The sequence below is a fragment of the Prionailurus bengalensis genome, chromosome B4, assembly GCF_016509475.1.
Source record: "Prionailurus bengalensis isolate Pbe53 chromosome B4, Fcat_Pben_1.1_paternal_pri, whole genome shotgun sequence".
Classification (NCBI taxonomy): domain Eukaryota; kingdom Metazoa; phylum Chordata; class Mammalia; order Carnivora; family Felidae; genus Prionailurus; species Prionailurus bengalensis.
In genome coordinates, this window is record NC_057358.1 from 121452404 (window position 1) to 121474392 (window position 21989).

Consider the following 21989-nt stretch of genomic DNA (forward strand, 5'->3'; position numbering starts at 1 on the left):
AAATGTCATCAAGTCCAACCACTCAATTGATACTTGAACTTCTGCTATAGGGTCAGCCAGCCCATGTTTGAATATCTGTGGAAATAGGGAGTTTCCGAATACAGCTGTGGGCACCTGACTATTAAAAAGTTTTTCCTTAAAATAAGTCATAATCTCTCTCTCTCTCTCTCTCTCTCTCTGTATGTCTTTAGTTTTTACTTGAAAAAACTGTTCAGATTATAGTTCTTCTCCCTGGATAAACAAACAAAAAATAATCTACAGCAGAAAGGCAAAGTGTATGAGAAAGATTGTGAAATTATAAGCAAAAGTAGTTAGCAAGTATTTGGAAATTGAGGGAGAGAAAGAGGTTTCCATACCTAAGGGATTGGGAAAATGTTGGAAGTAAAAGAAGAATGAAAATCCAGAAGAGGTACAGGTGAGAAAGATGATGATTTTTGTTTAATAATTCTGTGGTATAACTCACAGTAGGTCTTTGACACATAGGTGTCTTGAAGGCCTCTGGAAATGATGGCAAAGCAGTTGAGCTTAGAGGTGAAGCTAGAGAATCCAATTTTGGACTCAGAAATATAGAAGTCATGACTTGAACGAGGGGAGTAGATGGAATTTCCCAGGGAAGGAGGCAAAGTACAAAAAGAGGGCCAGTGGCAATTCCTTGGAGAATCTGTACTAAAGAGGAAGGAAGAAATGGAAGAAGGATGAAAACGAACAATTTAAGGAGGAGACCCAAGAGAGGACTGTGTCAAAGGTACCAGGAATGAGTTCCCATAAGAATAGGTGTTCTTCAACTTCTGATGAAGGCTGAGAGATGAGAATCGATTTTGAATATTTAGGAGTTAGGGGCGCCTGGGTGGCTCAGTTGGGTAAGCGTCCAACTTTGGCTCAGTTCATGATCTCACAGTTCGTGAGTTCGAGCCCCGCATCTGGCTCTGTGCTAACGGCTTGGAACCTTGATCCCACTTCAGATTCTATGTCTCCCTCTCTCTCTGCCCCTCCCCTGCTCACACTCTGTCTCTATCTCTCTCTCTCAAAATTAAATAAACATTTAAAATAATTTAGAAGTTAGTGATAACTGCCATGATAGCTGTCCCATGAGAGGTGGTTCTCAAATGTGAGCGGACATCAGGATTATCTTCAGGGTTTTTTAGTACTGAGATTATTTGGCCCATCCCCAGTGTTTCTGAGGTGAGGCACAATAATTTGCACTTCTGTCAAGATCCCAAGTGATGTTAATGCGGCTGGTCTGGGAATATATTTTGAGAATGATGACCACATTAGAGGAGGATAATGGAAACCAAATTATAGCTGGTGGAGAATGGACAAGGCCCTGATAAATCAGAAGCAGGGAGGATTCACTACTACCTTGGTAGATTTTGAGATAGAGGAAAAGAAAGGGGATAGGCTTAAGAACAGTAGCCAAGAGGAAGGAAGCAGAAGAGATTGTGACAGGTGACCAACCACATATTCTCCATGCGTGTAGAGGAGAGGTTTTGAGTGAGTAAGGGTTTGGGGAATCCTTGTTTCTTGAACAACTTACTAAACATCAATCTTTAGCCTGAAAAAGTCGATGCTACTTCAACTGCATAAGTCATAATCATAGAAGAATTTGGGCATTGAAAGTCACTGGAAGACTCCGACAAAGAGAAGGGAAAAGAAACCCTAACTGGTAGTATGACGCACTGATTCAGAATGCCTCTTAAGCTTCATTGCTTACCACATTCCTGTAGTAGTGTACCTTAGTGAAGCCCAGTATCTGGTGTAATTTTTAAAATGCAGTTTGTCAGAAATGTTGTTATCTATTTTAACTCTTATGAAGAGTGTCTCTGATATGCCATCTTGAAGGTGCATCTATATCTTGCTATCCTGATTGTACACCATTAATAAAACACTGACTCCAATATTCTAAAATTCTCATGTCATCCTAGATATGGATATTTAATTTAGCTTTTAGTTTCATCCACATAAATGATATTTAATTTCATTACTTCATGAAAGAATCCCTGAAACACATTTATCTCTTTTAATGATAAGATAAATTATAAATTATAATAAACTTGTGTTGAACAGGCAGAGAATTAAGCATCTTTTCACAAATAACTTTATTTTTAAAAGTCACCTGACTCCCATAAAGTACACTCAGGCATTTCAGACATATATTCTGGAGGTAAATGCTATTTTCATCATGTACTTGGTCTATTAAATGCTCCTTTGACTTTTCGGGCAAACTTAAAAGCATTATAAATTGCCTATCCAATAAAGAGAGGAAATTTATCATCTATCTTCTGCCTGTTTTTTTTTTTTTTGCCTTCACCAAATAATTCAAATATAGTCTGTAGAAAATGTGATTACAAAGTAACAAATTTGATAATTGTGAGTGGCTTGTAGCTGAAGTCTCACTACTACTCATTCCTTTTCCATCCACTGCCCACACGCACCTGCCTGATGTTATCCTTTGCAATTCTTTGGCAGAATGTTGCCCCTACTACATTATACATTCAGTGCAGTTGTAATCTTATCAGTTGAGTATACAGGCACATGACAAAATGACTTGTATTTTCCATCCTTGTTTTAAAAAATTAATATATGTAAATGTTCCAAAGCCTTTAGACTCTTCTATAAGATATTTAGGTTGTGCCCCAGTTAGTAGCCTTGTGACCTAAAAGAATCCTAACTCCTATCCAAGGAGAGGCTATAAATACAGGAGACTTGGCTCTCTGAAGAGGAAAAAGAAATCCAAGGCTCCTGTTGTCTGTTATCAGTCCAGAAGGGCTTCATTTATTGCAATGTCAGGCTCTGTGTGGTACCTCCACTATAAAAAAAAAAAAAAAGATTTATCTGTAGGTTCCCTCAGATATGTCATTCCTGAAAATGTAATCTGTTTGAAGTGTGATGCTATTATAATATTCTGGTCTGGGGAAAAGTAGGTGTCTCTGAAGTAGCCTATTTCATTTAATTTAGCCTAATTAAGTTGTCATTAGTACAGGCTCCCTCCTGGGTTGTTAGTGGTTCCAGGGTAAAGGCCTTTGTCTTCTTCAGTGTATATCCACAGCTTCCAGGTGGGGACTCTGCACGCAGTAGGTAATTTATGAAGACCTACTGATAGGTTAGTATGTGGGGAGTGAAGTCCGTTGGCCTGTGGCCTTTTCTTTAATTCTCACCACTCCTAAGGTAGGTAAGAGAGTCTCCCCTTTACATCTCAGGAAAACCAAGGGCCAAACAGCTTTAAGCAGAGCCTTCCCAAAGCACATTTCTAAGACACACCTTGGGAAGGCACAGCACATCAGAGGTGGCACTTCCTGCCCATTTGCTTGTGCTGTGCTGCGCTGCCAGCTCTTTGCAGCTACTCGGGACCTGACCTGCCATGAACCAGAATCTACGGGGGGGGGGGGGGGGGGGGGAGGGGGGATGAACTTTCTGTAATATCAACTTTCTGTAAAGTGCCCACCTTTTAGCTCAGATATTAACTTGACAGTTTAGGCCAGAAATGCCCAAGTGGATGCTCAGTTCATTGTGTCTCTATTGATTTGCCTATGCATTCTGTAAGAGGGCTTTTGCTTAGCAAATGGCAGAAATGGAAGAGAGTTGCAATGTGTCCAACCAAAATTAATACTAAATCATTAAGCTAACATTTTCTTTTTGCTATTCCATGTCAGTGGAAAGAGATTTTGTTAAGTAGGCTCAACTCGTATACTAAAGACACAAATGTGATACTTTCTGGTTAGTTGGTTTCTCGACTCCTGTATCTAAGAGATTTCAAGATTGACAATTTAGGGAAGTTTATTAGATGAAGATGAGAGCACAGACCTCAATCTGTGCTTCAGTATACAATCTTAGCTCTTGAATTCCCATCAATAATTCTACATAAAAGTTTATCATCATCATCTTCTTCTTCATCCTAGATACTACCACTGAACTGAGCATTTTGTACATTGAAGACATTGAACAAATACCTGATATTTTTTATCTTGTGTAGTCCTCACCATGCCTCATGAAGCAAGTGTGTTAGCTCAGAGAGGTTTAGTCATTTGCTTAGCATGGCACCCACCACTAGGGGGATGTACAACTAAGATGTGAACCTACTTCAACTTCAGAGTCCATCATTCTATATGAAAAATTACCCATTGTGAAAAGCAAAGCTCTTTATTAACTCAAGTTTTTTTAGGGTTATATCGCCAAGGTATTATTTCCGAAGTCACCAGAAACATGTAGTATCTAAGAAGCAGCAGAATCAGAAACCCAACTTGGGTCTCATGTTTTCCAGCCTGGTGGATTTTGCACTATGTATTTCTTCTTGCACTGTGGAAGAAGATCCTCAGTGATGTCTAAACACAGTCTGGGATGGGAGTGTTTGTTGAAGAATGGCCAGTTGTCATCCAGCCACAGAGAAACAGACCCTTGTTCCCAGAGCCACCAGACTGGCAGGTGGAGTAGCATGTGGTGCATCATCCTCAGCATTGGGAGCCTGACCAGCCATGGTCTTCTCAAGGAGAAGATCAGACCAAGACTTTTTTAAGATGTATATTAGTTTCCTAATTAGTTTGCTATTGTGATAGATTCCTGAAAACTTAGCTGCATAAAACAACACAAGTTTATTCTATAGGCCAGTAGTCCAAGGGAGGAGACTTAACTGGTTTCTCTGCTCAGGGTCTCTCAAGGCTAAAGTCCAGGTATTGGTTGTCCTGGGCTTTTCTTGAGGCTTTCAGGGAGAATCTTCTTCCAGGTTCATTCAGGTTGCTGGCATAATTTAGTTCTGTGCAGTTTTTTTACAGGCTCTTAGACAAAGGTCATTCCCAGCTTCTAGAGGGTGCCTGCACTTCCTGGATCCTGGCCCTCCCTCTTCATCCTCAAAGATAGCAATAGCCTGTTGAGTCTCTCTGACCACCCCCTACCTTTTGCCTCATCTTTGCTATCTCTAGCTGGAGAAAGTTCTCTCCTTTTAAATGGCTCATATGACTAGGTTGGGTCCACCTGAGTAAACCAGGATGCTCTCCTCTCTAAAGGTTCCTTAATCCTGCTTAAATCTACAAAGTCCCTTTTGCCATGTCACATAACATATTCACAAGTTCCAGTGATTAGTGTGCATACATCTTTGAGGAGACATTCTGCCAACCAGAAGAGCACAGACCTCTGACCACATTTGATTTGTTTATATCATTTAACAGCGTATAATATGGACCAGCCTGTGTGATGGAAGCTATCCAGTCCATGCTTTGTTCTTCTGCTTCTGCTCAGCTACCCCAGTGAAGACCGATTCATACATTCCCCACCCCAGTTGGTGTCTCAGGTGTTTTGTTTTTAAGATATCTTTTGAATATCTTTATTCCATCCTAATGTTTTTAAAGTACAGTTCCTCTGCTTTTGATCACTTTCAGATTAGCCTCCATGGTACTCAAGAAGTTATTAATAACACTCTATTTGCCTGGCAGCTTCTCCAAAGCATTTCATGCACACCATTTTTTGTAAGCTTCCTAACCACCCTGCAAGGTCAGTAAGATGGGGATCGTGATGATTATTCCATTTTAAAACCCTTAAAAAGGTGAGTGATTTGTGGAGGGTCACACAGCTGATAAGCAACAGAGCCAGGATTTAGGCACCCCAATTACACATCCCAGCTTCTTTCAGGAGTCTCTCTTCTCTTCCTTCCACTTCTTCTGGCCCCTCCTCATTTTTCAATGAATCATTTTCATTACCCCGTTCTACTCTCTCTTCACCATTTCCACATTTCTTTTAAATTGTACTACTACAAGCTGTTGCTGAAAGCTGCCATTTCATTCCCATAGAGTATTTATGCCCGATTTTTCACAGCTTTATTTGTTTTTATCCATGCTGAGCACTGTACCCAGCTGGATTTAATTCATAGTTGTTGCACGCAGAGCCCAGATTCTATAAGAATGTGAACTTTGCAAAGTGTAATCCGATTAGTGCTGCAGACTAGAGATGTGTGGGAGGTAAAAGCTCTATTATGAAAAGCCTCTGGGCCAATGTCCTCTTTCTTGAACGAATTTAAAGGCAATCAGATGAAATAAAGCCAAGAGTTATGGAGAAGGCCACCAGCCTAGCCTAAGAAGTATAATTTATGAGTCCATTTAAGGACTAAATCATTAAACTTGGACAAGTTGTAGATGCTGGTGAAGCACAATTAACTTTCAATTGAAAATAAAGAAATCTTAAGAGACAAGCAGGTTGTTCAAACTCTTATTTTGGGGGGAAAAGACTGTAATAAGAGCCAGTACTTAGTTTACACCAGACACTCTTCTGGAGACTTTATATACATAGTGATTAGCTAATCACCACAACCCTATGAATTGAGTATCATTATCCTGCCCACTTTATAGATAAGGAAATTAAGGCACAGCAAAGTTAAATAACTTGGCCAAGGTCACACTGCTAATATTTACAGAACCAGGATTTGAATCTAGGCACTTCACCCCCATGTTCTCAATTACTGTGTCATACTACCTCTCAGCATCATGTCACTATACTTCATGTATCCTTAAAGAGATGGTGAGGGAGGAGAGGACCAGGAGGAGAAAGGATAGAGGAGATGAGAACTTTCACCCCTTCTTAGGGCCTTGAGCCCTTCCACTGTACTGTTCTTTTCTGGGTACGTGACAATGAGTAGAATCTTTATTTCTGTGTGTGTATAGATGGTAGGTATGAGTTGTCTTTGAGAGGAAGGACCTAGAGAAGCTATGAGATGCTTTCTACTTTGAACTTTGAAGGGTTCCAAAGAAAGGTCAGCCACCAGGCACAATGGACTTGTAGTGAGGCTGGAATTCTGCTGAGAATAAAAGAAGTGGCAAAAGAGTTAACCATTATTTTTCATCTTGGAGCGGACTGGCTATGTAAAAAGTAATTCCTTCACCTGGGAGTTTCATTGAAAAGGATAAATTGCCATTTAAAATTTTTTCTAATTAGAAAAAAAAAAAAACCTGCCCAAACTCCATGTGTTTTTAATTACTAGACTGAAAAGGCATTTAGATATTTTCTTCTGTAGAGCAGTCTATTCCTTCTGTAGCCCTTAAGTGAAGATTTCTAGTATGAATTACTTTGATAGGATGATCCCTAAAATCAAGAATTCAAAACCTGAATTCTGTTCCTGGCTTTATTCACTGGCTGGGTAATTTGAGCTTGATACTTACTCACCATGGGTCTCTTTTGGATGTGTAAAATGAGTATGGTTCCTGTTCATTCTACCTCATGGAGATGCTACTTGATATGTGCTTTTGGAAAATACTTTCTTTAGTGGTATAGATACCGCAGGTAGCAAAGTTGTTTTAAAGTGTGCTGTCAATTTTGCTCCTTCTAGTGGTTTTCTGTGAATGATTGACAGTTTGGTCACTTGGAAGACAGATGTTTTCATCAGCAGAAGTCAGAAGGAATGGGGAGGGGGCCAAGGGAAATCTGTGGCTTGTAGACCACCTGTAACAACTCTGTTTTCTGTGACTTGGCATCATTGTGCACTCTGGCCAAAATGACACGTGTGTGTGGGTCATCATGTCCCAGTATCTTGGGAGCCATGGAGTCAGCTTGAAGGACAGATACGAAAACTGAACAGTCTGCTATCTGCTGAGAGGCAGCTCAGGGATGATGTGAGAGGCAGGAAACAAATCATGACATCACGCTCTCTGCACACAGTCAACCCACTGGGATGTGCTGTCAGCTTCCCTGCCAAAAGTTAACTACAGCTTGACCACGTCCCTAACCAAGGAAACTTTACAAATACAAAATAAGTTTCTAGAACCTACAGAACGTAATAAGCTGAGGTCTCTGCTGCTTTGCTTAAGGGGCTATCCACTTCCTTCCCAGAGCCTTCAGTCTTGGTCATTTATTGGCATGTGGGTGGACATTTAACTCTCGGCTACTATTTCATAGACAATGATATTGAGGCCCCTTAGTGAGATCTTAAAAAACACTTGAGTTGAGGCTTTCTTCTTTCTGTGTATAAAATGGGGGTATCATGAGTACAGTGAGAGTGCCTAAGGTGTGTGGTGTCATAATTACAGCTCTATGGAGACTTCCATCCTGTGTTTTGGGACAATGCTGATATGCTGTACCCTTTGGTTTTTTGCCTTTCATGTACAGGATCGATAAACAAATAAGCAGGTTTCGGAGATGGTTACCTAAGAAGCCCATGAGGCTGGACAAGGAGACACTGCCAGACCTGGAGGAGAATGACTGCTACACTGCCCCTTTCAGCCAGCAAAGGATCCACCAGTGAGTGTTTCGTGTGAAAGCCTTTGTCTTACTAAGGACATGCAACTGTGGTAGAGCCTTCTCCTGCACGCCTTTGAGTCCTTGGCATGTGGAAGGAACAGCTTAGTGCCCTTCTTTCCTGAAAGCCCTGTGAGTGTTCATATCCTTTTGTATTAGGGTAAGCTAACTGTTCTAACAAACAATCCCTGTATCTCAGTGGCTTGACACAATAGAACATGCATTCATATGTGTGTTGGGTGAACAACCTTCTTCTTGGTGATTCCAAGACCCAGGCTTCTTCTGTTTTGTGGCTTTGCCAGTCCCTATTGCTCAGAGCCCCTAGAGGCTCATCAACATCTAACCAGCAGACAGGGAAACACCTTTTCTTCAGCAACCCACCAAGTTGCCCCAGGAAAAGCCATATCCCTTAGCAGCCCACTTGCTGGCTCATCTGTCAGACAGTCTCCAAACAGTAATTTGTCACTTTTGATATACTGGGGGGGGGGGGGGGCAGGGGTGGAGGTGGGGCTAAGTAATTGAGCCTTTGAGGAACTGCAAAAGTGATAGGGAGTTGACTCTGAAGTTTCTGAGATGGCAAGAAATCAGGTGGTAGGGTCAGTGGTAGGAAAGAAGACATGCCAAAGACTGTAAGCAGCTAGGCAAAAACAGTCTCTCAGAAGGCAAATAGATAAGTTGGGCATAGCCTTGTTCTCAGCCCGACATCAGGAATTCCTGGCTCTCCCTACTCCAGCCATAGAGACAGCCTCAGTAAAAATGACTTACCCAAGTGGAGGGAAAGGATGACATCTTTAAAAAATAGCTTTCAGGGCACCTGGGTAGCTCAGTTAGTTGAGTGCCTGACTCTCGATGTCGGCTCAGGTGATGATCCCATAGTTCATGAGATTGAGCCTTGTGTCAGGCTCTGCACTCTCAGAGCTGCTTGGGATTCTCTCTCTCCCTCTCTCTGCATCCCTCCCTAGCTCGTTCATTCATTCATATTCTCTCTCTCTCTCTCTCTCTCTCTCTCTCTCTCTCTCTCTCTCAAAATAAATTTAAAAAATAGGTTGCTAACTTTGAGGAAAAAAAGATAATAAACCAAAGGGCAATTGTCAAGTTGCAGGGAACATACAATTGGGGGTTTGTTTCAGCAACAGAAAATCAGTTAATGTCTTTGGACTTTAAGAGGGCGAAGGAGAAAAGAACAAGAGTAAATGTTCTGCATCAACATATATAATGTATTAATGCAAAGGAAGGAACTTTGTAAGCCTCTGAAATAGCCAAACTCTGGATCCCCACAAGTCAGATTGATGCCAACCCAGCCACATTATGTGAACATTTAAAAGACTTTGAAGAAGATCTAAAACTCACAACTTGGCCTCAGAATCCTAGTTAAATCTTCCACAGGAAATAGGAAATTAAAAAGGTTTCATGTTAACTTACAGATTATAACATATGGGTTTTTTTAAGAGCAAAAGACAGATGAAAGCGGACATGGTCCTGCTCTTAATTTAAACCTTTGCTATGCCTATTCTGTTCATCTTGAAGTTTCTTAGACAAGTGGTTGTATGTTTTAAATCTTCTGGAGTAGACGCTGATTTACATGCAGAATTTTCCCTTTACTTCTCACCTGCCTAAGAGAGTATCTAGCACAGTTCAGGAACATCTCATGGTCTTTGGATGGATAGGTGGATGAATGGATACGTAGGCGGCTAGATGAGTGGAAGAATCAATGAAATACACAGTATGTGCCTGGGGTTTTGCTTTACTTTAAAGGGATATAGTTAAGTAGAAGAGGAAGGTTTGTCACTACTCATCTTCTTGCTGGTTACATTTTCTGATGTTCTTTCTTGCTTTAGAACAAATTTTTAGCAGGGTTCTCAAAGTCAGAAGCACCTTGGCACCCATCAGGATCTCTAGGGAATAGAACCAAGAATCCTATCTTTATAAGTATTTTAAAGTATATGATAAATTAAGGATAATAGTTTGTGGGATCACAGAGGTATTTAGCCATCTCTATTACAAATTTGAGAGGCCTTTTTGATGTTTGGGCATCGATTCACTGAGTAGTTGATTCAAGTAGCTGTCACTTATTTGATGTCTACTTCTTGCCAGGCACCATCTGGGTACAGAGGATATAAAGATAAATACAGAGTCTTTACCCCAGCCTAGTAAAGATAGAAGACCATTTTGAATAATTGTAAACAGTATGATGGGTGTGCCTTAAAAGAAAGAGTGCTCCATACTCCAGATTAGGAGGGAGGTTCTAAGAAATAAGGGTTGAACACACAAAATAATGCTTGGGGTGGGTCTTACCTACATCCAGGTATGTAAGTGGGGGGAGGGGGGGAGGGGCGGAAGCATATCTCGAGAGAGAATAACATGTGTACAAAAGTAAACAAGCACTAAACAATGGGGTGTTTGAAGAACTACAGGTGGTTTTCTGTGAATGGGAAGAGTATGAGAAAACTTGGTGTTATTGTTTGAAAAAAGAGAGTGATCAGTGGAAGATGAGCTTTCGAGAAGATGAGCTTTCGAGATAGGAGAACCAAGGAGGAAAAAGCAGAGGGACTGCTGGAATGAAGGAAACATGTGAACCAGGCCTCAGTGGCACCAAAAGGGTAGTTTAGGCAGTTCCATCATGCAGTTGGGAGATGAAGGATTAAACAAAGGTCTATGAACATCATTGGGCAGTGGGGATTTCTTTCTCCTTGAGAATTGTCATGCCACACAGCCAACATCCCTTTTGTGGAGATGGGGTGGGGTGGGGTGTATGAACTCAGGTAAAAGATGAGGGCATGTTCCGGATAGGTCTTTTTTTTTTTTTTTTACCCATTTTTAATTTATTTATTGTTTAATTTACATCCAATTTAGTTAGCATAACTAACAGACAAATAACATCCCTTTAATAAATGTGTAAAAGTAAGACTTATAGAGCACTGACTGTCAAGTTAGAAGTGATTGGTACACGAGCACCCAGGTGGCTCAGTCAGTTAAGTGTCTGATTTTGGCTCAGGTCATGATCTCATGGTTTGTGGGTTTGAGCCCTACATCAGCCTCCACGCTGGCAGTGCAGAGCCAGAGTCTTCTTAGGATTCTTTCTCTCTGTCTCTCTCTGCCCCTCACTCCACTTGTGCGTTCTCTTTCTCTCTCTCTCTCTCTCCCCCCCCCCTCTCTCTCAATAAACTTTTAAATAAACTTTTAAATAATGAAATGATTGGTACAATCAGAAAAAAAAATCCCCCAAAGATGCTTCCCTAAGGTGACATTAATGGGTTTAAAGTAATTAGAAGTAGCTGATAAATGGGCTGTAGGGGTTATGATATGATTTCTTGATTTTCCAAATGCAGTCCAGAATCCCATGTGACTTCTTGGTTTTGCAGACTATTTAATATTGTGTTTGTCTAGGAATAAGAGAGAATAATAGATATGTGTGTGTGTGTGTGTGTGTGTGTGTGTGTGTGTGTGTGTGTGTGTATCCACATGAATGTAGTGGAAAAAGAAAGAAAAAAATTAGGAGGTTAATGTGCTCAAAGTGGAAAAGATGTCTTAAAAATATTTTGCACTCAGGATAAAACCCAGACTCCTAAGTTGGCTCACTAGCTCCTGCTTCCATTCCCCTGTTGAGCACTTCGGCCATAATGCACTGCTCTGAACTTCTTAACTCATGATGCCCTCTTGTCTCCTGTTGCACATGGTCTTCCCTCTGCTTGGTGTACCCTTCCCTTTAGGCTCCCTTCTTTTAGGTTTTAGATGTGTTTCCTTCAGAAAACCTTCCAAGATTTCCTACCTCCACCCCCAATTCTGGGTGAGGTGCATTCTTCTATATCTGATAATATTTATTTTTTCTATCATAGTTCTTAATATATTATCATATACACTATAATGTCCTTGAAAGACTATATCTGTGTCATCATTTTTTGAATCTCATAGCTGGTGCTTGATAATGATTTATTAGATGAGAAGTGAGTACATAAAAGTGAAAATAGAACAATTATGTGAGCAAAGAATATAGATGGTATATATAGACAATTAGATCACTGCACACTCATTTCAAACCAAATTCAATTCAACACGTTCTCTCCTCTAGTGTGGTCCACTTCCATTGTCCCCAGTCCAATTTATGGCACTAATATTTGTGCAGTTGCTGAAATCAGAGTCAGGAACCTATTCTAATCCTCTTCTTCACTTCCACTTCCCACATCCACTACATTTCCAAGGGCTGATGATTTTACAAGCTAAGTGTCTCTGTAATCTAACAATTTTGTCTATCTCCACCATCATTATCTCACTTATAAAACCTAGAGGTAATACAACAGATCTCGCTGGTTTTATCCTTGCCCACCATCAATCCATTCTCCCAAGTGCAAACAGAAGGATGTTTTCAAAATACACATCTACTCATGTCACTTGACCCTGTTTAAAAACCTTGGAATAAATACCAAAATTACTGAAGTGACCTACAAGACCTTGGATGGCCTGGCTACATGGTCAATTCCTCTCTAACCTCATCTCCCTTTGCTGTCTCCCACCCTCACTTCTTATTTTTTGAACATTTAAAATTTATTACAAATGCAGTAAGTTAAACTCTCATAGAAAGTGCAAATTACAATTAAAATTTTAATGTGACTAAAACTCTTGAACACTATACTTTGAAGAGTAGGCAAAATAACTATAATTATAATGTTTTCTAAATTTGTCACTTTATACCAAAACTATTCAAAATTATTGATGCTCTGATTTCTTTACTATTTTGATAAATATTCTTAAATGTCTTTGTAGGATTACAATAAAACTTTTAATTTAACTTAAAATTATAGTAGTTTATATTGTCATTATCCCAGGATTACAAGGTCTTTGCTGGTTCCAAAAAAAATCCCCCCAATAAAACAACTCCAGTATCGTCTCACACTACTTTGGTTCTAGGACCTGGATTATCAACAAGATAATTTCTGATGTGTAAATGGGACTGATTGCTTGTCCCAAATTGATTTGAACAAGACCTACTGAGCATTTGGCAAGGTCCCTTATGAAACTATACTTTATTTGTTATATTATTGACATGATTTGAATTCTGCAATTAGATATTTGCAATTATGATCCAGATACATAGAGCCTCTCTCAGTTCTTCAGATGCACTCTCCCTCAGGGCATTTGCACACATGGTTTTCTCTCTCAGAATTCTCTTCCCATTTCTTCCCTTTCCCCCTAGTTTACTCTTACTAATCCTTCAAAAACTAACTCCAGAACTCTTCCCAGGGAAGCCCTCATCTCCTCCTTCCAAAGACCAGGTCTCCTTGCTGTATTCTCTTTTAGTCACATGTTTCCTATGGAGCATTTTTTTTTATTTTCAATTCCATAACTATATAATTATTTGGGCAAAATATGATTAATACCTCTCCAGAAAACTGAACTGCAGGGAGGCATATGCTATGTCTGGTTTTGCTCATAATTATATCTCCAATACCTAACACAATGCCTAGCATACCATAGATGCTCAGTATTTGTCCATTAAATGCATGGGGTAAGGATGAAAGTAATAAAAACAACACAGGATAATCTAATCATGAACCTTTATACTCTGAACTACCTTGTACAAAAAATTAAAGTTGAGAATAAATTCAAAAACAAATAGCCTAGCATTCTATTTCAGTATCTATCAATGTTTGAGAAACAATAAAAGCAAATCTGTGAGTATACATGTCTATAAGAGACATTATGCCATCAGTCATTTTATATATCGCCGAAGGTGGACCTACACATAGGAAAACTCTTACTAGATGCCAAACACTATTTTAAGACCTTAATCCTTACAACAACCCTATAAGAGAGGAGGTATTATTGCCACCCTTTTATAGATAAGGAAAGTAAAGCACAAGCAGGTTAAGGAATCTGTAGTAGGTCACATAGGTAGGCTAGTCCACCCGATGAAACAACTCCCAAATATCAGTGCTTTAGCACTATTGAAGTTTATGTGTGGTTCACATCATTGTCTAGTGTAGGCTACCATGAGGAAGGAAGCGCAGTGTCTCTGTTCCATGCAGTCATTCAAGTACCCAGGCTGCTTCTTTCCAGTAACTGCCATCCCCTGGATCCCTTGCATCTGGTTGACACACGGGAAAAGAGAGATGAGTAATTTTGTAGGAAGCTTATATGGGCCAGGCTTAAAAGTGATTTACTGCACTTATACCCACATTTCATGGGCCAGAGTTCAGTCATATGGTTACCCCAAACGCAAGGAATGCTAAGGTAACTAGTCTATCTGTATGCCCAAGAGGGAAAGTGAAACAGGTTTGCTGAACAACTAGGCATTCTGTCTCAGTGATGGAGTAGGAATTAAGATTCAGACAGGGATGCTTCAGACTCCACACTCTTAAGCATTACACTCTACTACCTGTGTACTGTTGACATTTTGGACCAAATAACTCTGCTGTAGGAAGCTGTCTTGTGTGTTGTAGGATCATTAGGATATCACTGGCCTCTACCCATTTGATGCTAGCAGCTGCTCCCTCCCTGCTCAGTTATTATAATAAAAAATGTCTCCATACATTGCCAAATTTTCCTTGCCAGGGTTGGAGGGGTGGGGATGATGGATGGGCTCAAAATCACACCACTCTCTCCACTTGAGAACTATTGTTCTACTGGTTTTTATTACATGACATCCTTCAGGCAGGACCACCCACTCTCTAAATCAATTAAACTCTAGTTGCATCTGATAATTATGATAGACAAATCTATTTAAGATTTAATTTTTTCCTCAGCACCTCCTTGCCTGTGAATGTTGGCTTCCTTGAGTATCATTGCCCTTCATTTTTACAATGGCATTACCAGTAATATCCTTGAGGCAATTACTTGTTAAGGTTGGTACTTATAATAAAGGTTTTTGCTGGTAGACCGAGAAAAGGAAATGTAGAAAAGATTTATGCCACTTTTTATAATAGATATATAATATATACTTTCAAGAAATAGATCAATTCTGAAGTGCCTTTCAGGAAAAAGTTTGTGCTAGATACACACAGAAAAAAACCGTTTCTCCCTGTAATTTGATTCCTGTTATTACCATTAATTTATTTTTATGAAAACCTGTAAAAATGAGGTAAAATTAAATATTGACCATTTCCTAATAGAATATTCTGAAATTTATGTTTGTGGTATGTGCATATGTTTAAATAGGTACTCATTCATTCACACGCTGCATGCCTGTTATTTTTCTGTGTGCTTGGGAACCAACTGTGAATAAATAGGCCAAGATCCTTGCTCTCCTGGAGCTTAGCTTGTAGTTGGGGCTAACTGGCAACAAACTATAAACTAGTGGTTCTCAACAGGGGCATGATTTGGCAAGATCTGGAAACATTTTTGGTTGTCACAGTGGAAGTAGAGAGTGCCACTGGTATCTAGGGGATGGAGGGCAGGGATGCCGCTAAACATCCCTCAGTACACAGGTGACCCCCATAACAAAGAGGTCTCTAGCCACACATGTCAGTAGTGCTGAGGTAAACATTTTTTAAAAATCAATTGTAAAACATGTTAGAATGTGATAAGTACTATGGAAAAGGAAAAAGAGGAGTAGGGGTTAGAGAATGAAGAACAGTGGCATGGGGAGGTGGATGCAGGTTAAATTTTCAAAAGACCATGTTTATATTCTTCAGGAGGCCTCATAGAAGTCGTGATTGGAAAAAGACTTGAAGGATACCCAAAGGGTATAAAAATACAGATTTGGAGGGACACATGAAGCCAGTGTTTACAGCAGCATTATCAACAATAGCCAAACTATGGAAAGAGCCCAAATGTCTATCAACTGATGAATAAAGAAGATGTGATATATACATACATATACATATATATATATATATATATATATATGTGTGTGTGTGTGTGTGTGTGTGTGTGTATACACACACACATACACACACTATGGAATATTACTCAACCATCAAAAAGAATGAAATCTTGTCATTTACAATGATACGGATGGAGCTAGAATGTATTATGCTAAATGAAATAAATCAATCAGAGAAGGACAAATGCCATATAATTTCACTCATATGTGGAATTTAAGAAACAGATGAACATATTGGAAGCGGTGGGAAGAGAAGAGAGGGAAACAAACCACAAGAGACTCTTAATGATAGAGAACAAACTATGGGTTGATGCAGGGAGGTGGGTGGAAGATGGGCTAGATGGGCTAGATGGGTGACGGGTACTAAGGAGGGCACTTGTGATGAGCACTAGGTGTTGTATGTAATTGATGAATCACTGAATTCAGCTCCTGAAACCAATACTGCCCTGTATGTTAACTAACTAAAATTTAAATAAAATTTAAATAAAAATGGGAAAGAAAGACCTGAAGGAGATAAGAGGGAAGTACTTAGAGGGAGTTCCAGGTAAGGGAACAACCAAAGCACAGACCCTAATCTGTGAGCACATTTGTGTGTTTGGGGGGAAAGTAAGATCCTGTGGCTGGAAAAAAATGATGATACAGTCAACAGTGATGAGTTAGAAAGGAAAGAGGGAGGCTGATTATATACCGCCTTGGCTTTTACAAAGGAAAGAGATAGTCTAACCTAACTATTGAAAGTATCATTGTGACTACATTGTTAAGAACAGGCTGTAGCAAAGAGTAGAAGCAGGAGCCAGTAAGGAGGCAACTGCAGACATCCCAGTGAGAGAATTTCTAGCTTTTGAAAGTCTACAGTGAAAATCACATCACATATAACTCAGTATCAACCAATTTCCTTGCAAAGGTTGGTTGTACACAAAACATTTTAGTTTGTATCCTGTGCATATATGAAATAGACATGATAAAAAGACTCTTTGAAATGAAATTTGCCTACATGCCTTTATCCCCTTGCTAGACTGTGAGCTACTGAGGGCAGGAAGTTCCTGCCTGACAGCCAGTGGCACCCAGGGTATGATTTTGATCATAAGACCTAACAGAACAGGAAAGGGGCACAGCAGAGTTGGCACTATTGCCACTGCTGGAGAATGGAGATGGGACTTTAGAGTCTGGTTCTCTTATCTAAACCTGCAATATCCACATGAGAAGTTGAAAACCATAGTCAAATAGTCAATTGTGGTCTCCATGTTCTACTTGAATTTACCCTTGGCTTATTGATTTGTTTTTAGTCTCAATTTTGCTAATAGACTTTCCTATCAAGTTTTTTGGTTATTAAATTCTATTATCAGGATTAATGCCTGACCCCAAGATCCTGAAATCCTGTATCATATATTTTAATTCATTGTCACGTGCATATGTGAAATGTAATTGTGTACATAAAAGACCACTTGATATGAAATTGGCTTACGTGCCTTTTTCTCCCCTTATAAATTATGAGCTAGGGAATTTAAAAAAAAGTCTAGAGAATAACAAAACAACACAGCTCTTAGTGCTAAGAAAGCACTGACCATGGAAATCTTGGTGCTGGGGCCAATGAGGGCTGTTAAGGACAGGAGGAAATTGCTGAAGGGTTGTTGGTGGGAGGTTCTCTGTAACCTCCGTTTGATTACCTTCTTATTGGTTAACCTTCTCAGCTGCATAAGCCAGAAAACCATGGCAGTGAGGTATGGATGGTAGTGATCAGTCAAATAACTGTCTGATGGTCATCTTCAAGTAGTGGTAGCAACAATTGCAAGGATAAAAGGTGATAGTGGCCACCATTTATAAACAACTCCTGTATTCCAGAGTTGCACCATAGACTCATTACAACTCTGAGGATGCAGTGGTATGATGAGGGTCACAGAGACTGAGTGGTTTGCTCATAGTCACTCCAGTCAATGGCAGATGAATGAACAGGAGAAAAGTGTGTTTTCTCTATAATGCTGACACCTCAGATACGTGCCACATGGGCAGAACCAAAGTACACTTTATTTTCCAGTCGCATTAAACTAGTGTGAACAGGTGCATACAAACATATCTGATTGCCTTTGGAATTTGTTAAAGCATTTGGGGGCGGATGTAAACAAACAAATGGTAAAATGTAAGTAAATATTCTTAACCAAGGAGAATATCATTTAGAGTAGGCACTCAAGTTCAGGGGGGGGGAAAGGCTCAGATTTGCAGGCCTCAATGTCCTATGTATCTGTAATGGTTGATCAATGAGCCAGTAAATTGGGCTTTAATCATAGTGGGTAAAGCAGAGGGAGAAACACAGGAAGTCATGTGGTTCTGATTGTCAGAGAGGAAGAAAACCAATCTCTTAGTGAAGCAGAGCCTTTCTTAGCATTTTCCTAGCATTTGCAAGAAATAAAATTCTTGCACAAAAAAGGGAGGAGGGCTGTAAATAAAGCAGTGAACAATTTCCTTAGCAACCTCCTTATAGCAAACATCTTGTAGGCTTTTCCAGGGATTGTTTTTGGTATGTCGCTCAGCATGGTTCTGGAGGATTAATTGCTCGTGGCTATAATGTTTTGTAGGAATTTAAACTTGTCTTCAGCAGTATATCCTAAACTAACCTCATGTAAATCTTTGTTATTTAAACTACATTCTGCAAAAATTATAGCTGAGAATTGATTAAAAAGCAAATAGCCTCATGTTCCATTTCAATGTATATTTGTGTTTGAGAAGTAATAAAAACAACCAATGGGTACATATTTTTATAAATCAGTGTATGATACCATTTGGTCATTTTACATGGTGTCACCAAGACTGGGCCTACAAGTTGCTTACCAGTCATAATTGTATGGGAGCCTAAGAATCTGACCCCACAGAAAGTTCTCCTGCACTAGACAGCTGTGGGGCCCGAGGCTGTTAGCATTAGGGCAAGTCATTTCTTGGAGCATTGTATTTCCAGAAGGCCCCTCTCAAAACTCAGACAACTTCAGAGGCAGTAGTTCAATACAACAGTAGGGAGTTTGTTGAATGTTAGACCTATGAGGAAGGTATAGTCATTATCTCCATTTTTACAGAGGAGGAAACAGGCACAGAGAGGTTAAATAACTTGCCCAAGGAAACACAGCGGGTAAGTGGTAGGTTGTGGATTCTAAGATAAGGCACTATGGCTCCAGTCTTATCCTTTTAACGTTATATATCAGTTTTCTATGGCTACTATAACAAATCACCATGAATTTCATGGCTTAACACAAATGTACTATGGCCCTGCAGGTTAGAAGTCTGCCATGGGTCTCACTGGGCTAAAGTCAAGGTATGGCAGTGCTGCATTCTTTTGTAGAGGCTCTGGGGGAGAACTGTTTCCTTATCCTGTCTAGCTTCTAGAGGCTGCTACATTCTTGGCTCCGGGCCCTTCCCTTCATCTTCAAAGCCAGAAACAGTGGTTGAATTCTTCTAACATCGCATCATTTCACTCTGACCCTGTTTCTGTCATCCTACCTCCCTCTCTGACTCTTATTCTTTCCTTTCCCATTTTTAAGGATCCTTATGATTACACTGAGCCTGCCTGAATGGTCCAAGATAATCTCCCTCCCTCCCTACTCCCTACCTTAGGGTCAGCTGACAAGGAACCTTAATTCTATCTGAAATATTAATTCCCCTTTGACATATGGCTTAAAATCCCTAATACTGGGATTAAGATGTTGACATTATTCTGCCTAGCACGTCTTTATAGACTGGCCAATCTACAGAGCCCTAAGGGTCTAGAACAGAGGATAGGTAAGTTTTGACAGAAGGAAAAGAAAGAAGCAAGGAAGAAAGGATTGTGGTAATAAGATTTAAGGACATTAAATGAAATGAGTTGTGTAAAATATTTAGTTCACTACCTGGCCCAGATAAAGCACTCAATAATTGATAGATGTGGTGGTGGTGGTGGTGGTGACGGACGTGGAGAAGGAGGATGACCATAAGTACAATGAGAATTCTTGGGAAAAATCCCTAAAAAGTTGTAGTTGGTGTAAAAAAGTTTGAGGTGACAAAAACTAATTTTTGCAAAGTTAAATATCTGACCTGAACTGGCATAGCATTCCTTTTAAGCTAAATGTCGTTCAGTGTTGCGGGTATGTTATGGACAGAATGTTTATGTTCCCCACCTCCAAATTCATATGTTGACAGTTCTTACTGTGATGGTATTAGGAGGTGAGACCTCAGGTTGGTGATTAGGTCATGATGGTGGAGCCCTCATGAATGAGATTAGTGCCTTAAAGAAGAGACCAGAGAGCTAGATTACTGACCACCATAGGAGAATACAATCAGAAGTCTGCAACCAGAAGAGGACCCTCACCAGACCTTGACCATACGAACACCCTGGTCTCAGATTTCCAGTCTCCAGGAAATAAATTTCAGTTGTTGAGAAGCCACCCAGTCTATGGTAATTTGTTACAGCAGCTCTAAAGGCAGGACACATTGCCATTTCACATTTATCAGAAATGTATGCACATGTGTTTTCTAAACCCTGTCAACATGGGTAGCTAAAGCCATGCATTCTTCCAGCATGTACCTTTTTCTTATTTTCTGTTTGAAGTTTTTCTGGTGTTTTCATTGATCTGACATCTTTAGAGAGTCCTTTAGGCAAAGAGATACTGATATTGATTTAGGTAGGATTAATGTTCTTTTAGTGCCCCCGTGACTTACAGCTGTCTCAGAACACTTTTTTTATTGCAATCACTTATTCAGCATTAGTATACCCAATATGCAGGTTGTTTTCTATTGATCTGTAAAGTCAAGGGAAACCCATCTATATCCTGGAAAGTTTTATACTGAAATGAAAATGAAACCAGCCACACAGCCTGAGATTTGTGTTTCTGAAGATGAGGTGGCTTCTTTTAGATAGAACATAACTTAATGCATCTAGTTTAAGAGGCAAAAGATGCACCCAGTCATGTGGGTAAAATGCACCATTGGGTGTCTGGAGACCCAGTAGTTAGTTAGCTGTGTTCTCTTAGTACTTGTAGGACCAACTATGAATTCAGTTACTTAGAAACCTTTTATTTTTTTGTCATTTATCCATCTGTAAATAGTTTTTTCATTTACTAACTCATTATTTCAATAATTTTTATTGAAGTATTATTAGCATACAATGTTATATTAGTTTCAGGTATACAACATATTGATTCAACAAGTCTATGCATTACTCAGGGCTCACCATGGTAAGTGTAGTCACCATGTGTCATCATATAACATTATTACAATATTATTGACTATATTCCCCATGTTGTATTTTACACTTCTGTGACATATTTATTTTATAACTGGAAGTTTGTGCCTCCTAATCCTCTTCACCTATTTTACCTATTCCCTCATCTCCTGTCCTATGGCAACCACCAGTTTATTCTCCATATTTAAGAGTCTGTTTTTTGGATTGTTTCTTCATTCATTTGTTTTGTTTCTTAGATTCCACATATAAGAGAAGTCATATAGTTTTTGTCTTTTCCTGTCTGACTTATTTCACTTAGCATAATACCCTCTAGGTCCATTTATGTTGTCACAAATGGCAAGATTTCATTCTTTTTTATGGATGAGTAATATTCTATTGTATATATTTATTACCTGTTCTTTATCCATTCATCCATGGATAGGAACTTGAGTTGTTTTCATATCTTGGCTATTGTAAATAATGCTGTAATAAACATAGGGGTGCACATATCTTTTGAATTAGTGTTTTTATTTTTATTAAATAGTAGTGGGATTACTGGGTCATCTGTTATTTCTATTTTTAATATTTTGAGGAAACTTCATACTATTTTCCACATTCCCACCAATAATGCATGAGGGTTCCTTTTTCTCCACATCTTCTCCAACATGTATTTTTCTTGTCCATTTGACTCTAGCCATTCTGATAAGTGTGAGGTGATGTCTCATTATGGTTTTGATTTGCATTTCCTTGATGATGAGTGATGTTGAGCACCCTTTA

General features: G+C 39.5%; 1 protein-coding gene across 5 annotated transcripts in view; it reads left to right on the top strand.

Annotated features, from left to right (window-relative positions):
- ANO4 (anoctamin 4) overlaps positions 1-21989 on the top strand; it is a 422446-nt gene that overhangs the window by 269154 nt on the left and 131303 nt on the right. For all 5 annotated transcript variants that reach the window (XM_043562306.1, XM_043562307.1, XM_043562308.1 and 2 more), the window contains one exon: positions 8083-8214. In XM_043562306.1, coding sequence (XP_043418241.1) covers positions 8083-8214 — 132 coding nt within the window. The remainder of the gene's footprint in view (positions 1-8082; positions 8215-21989) is intronic.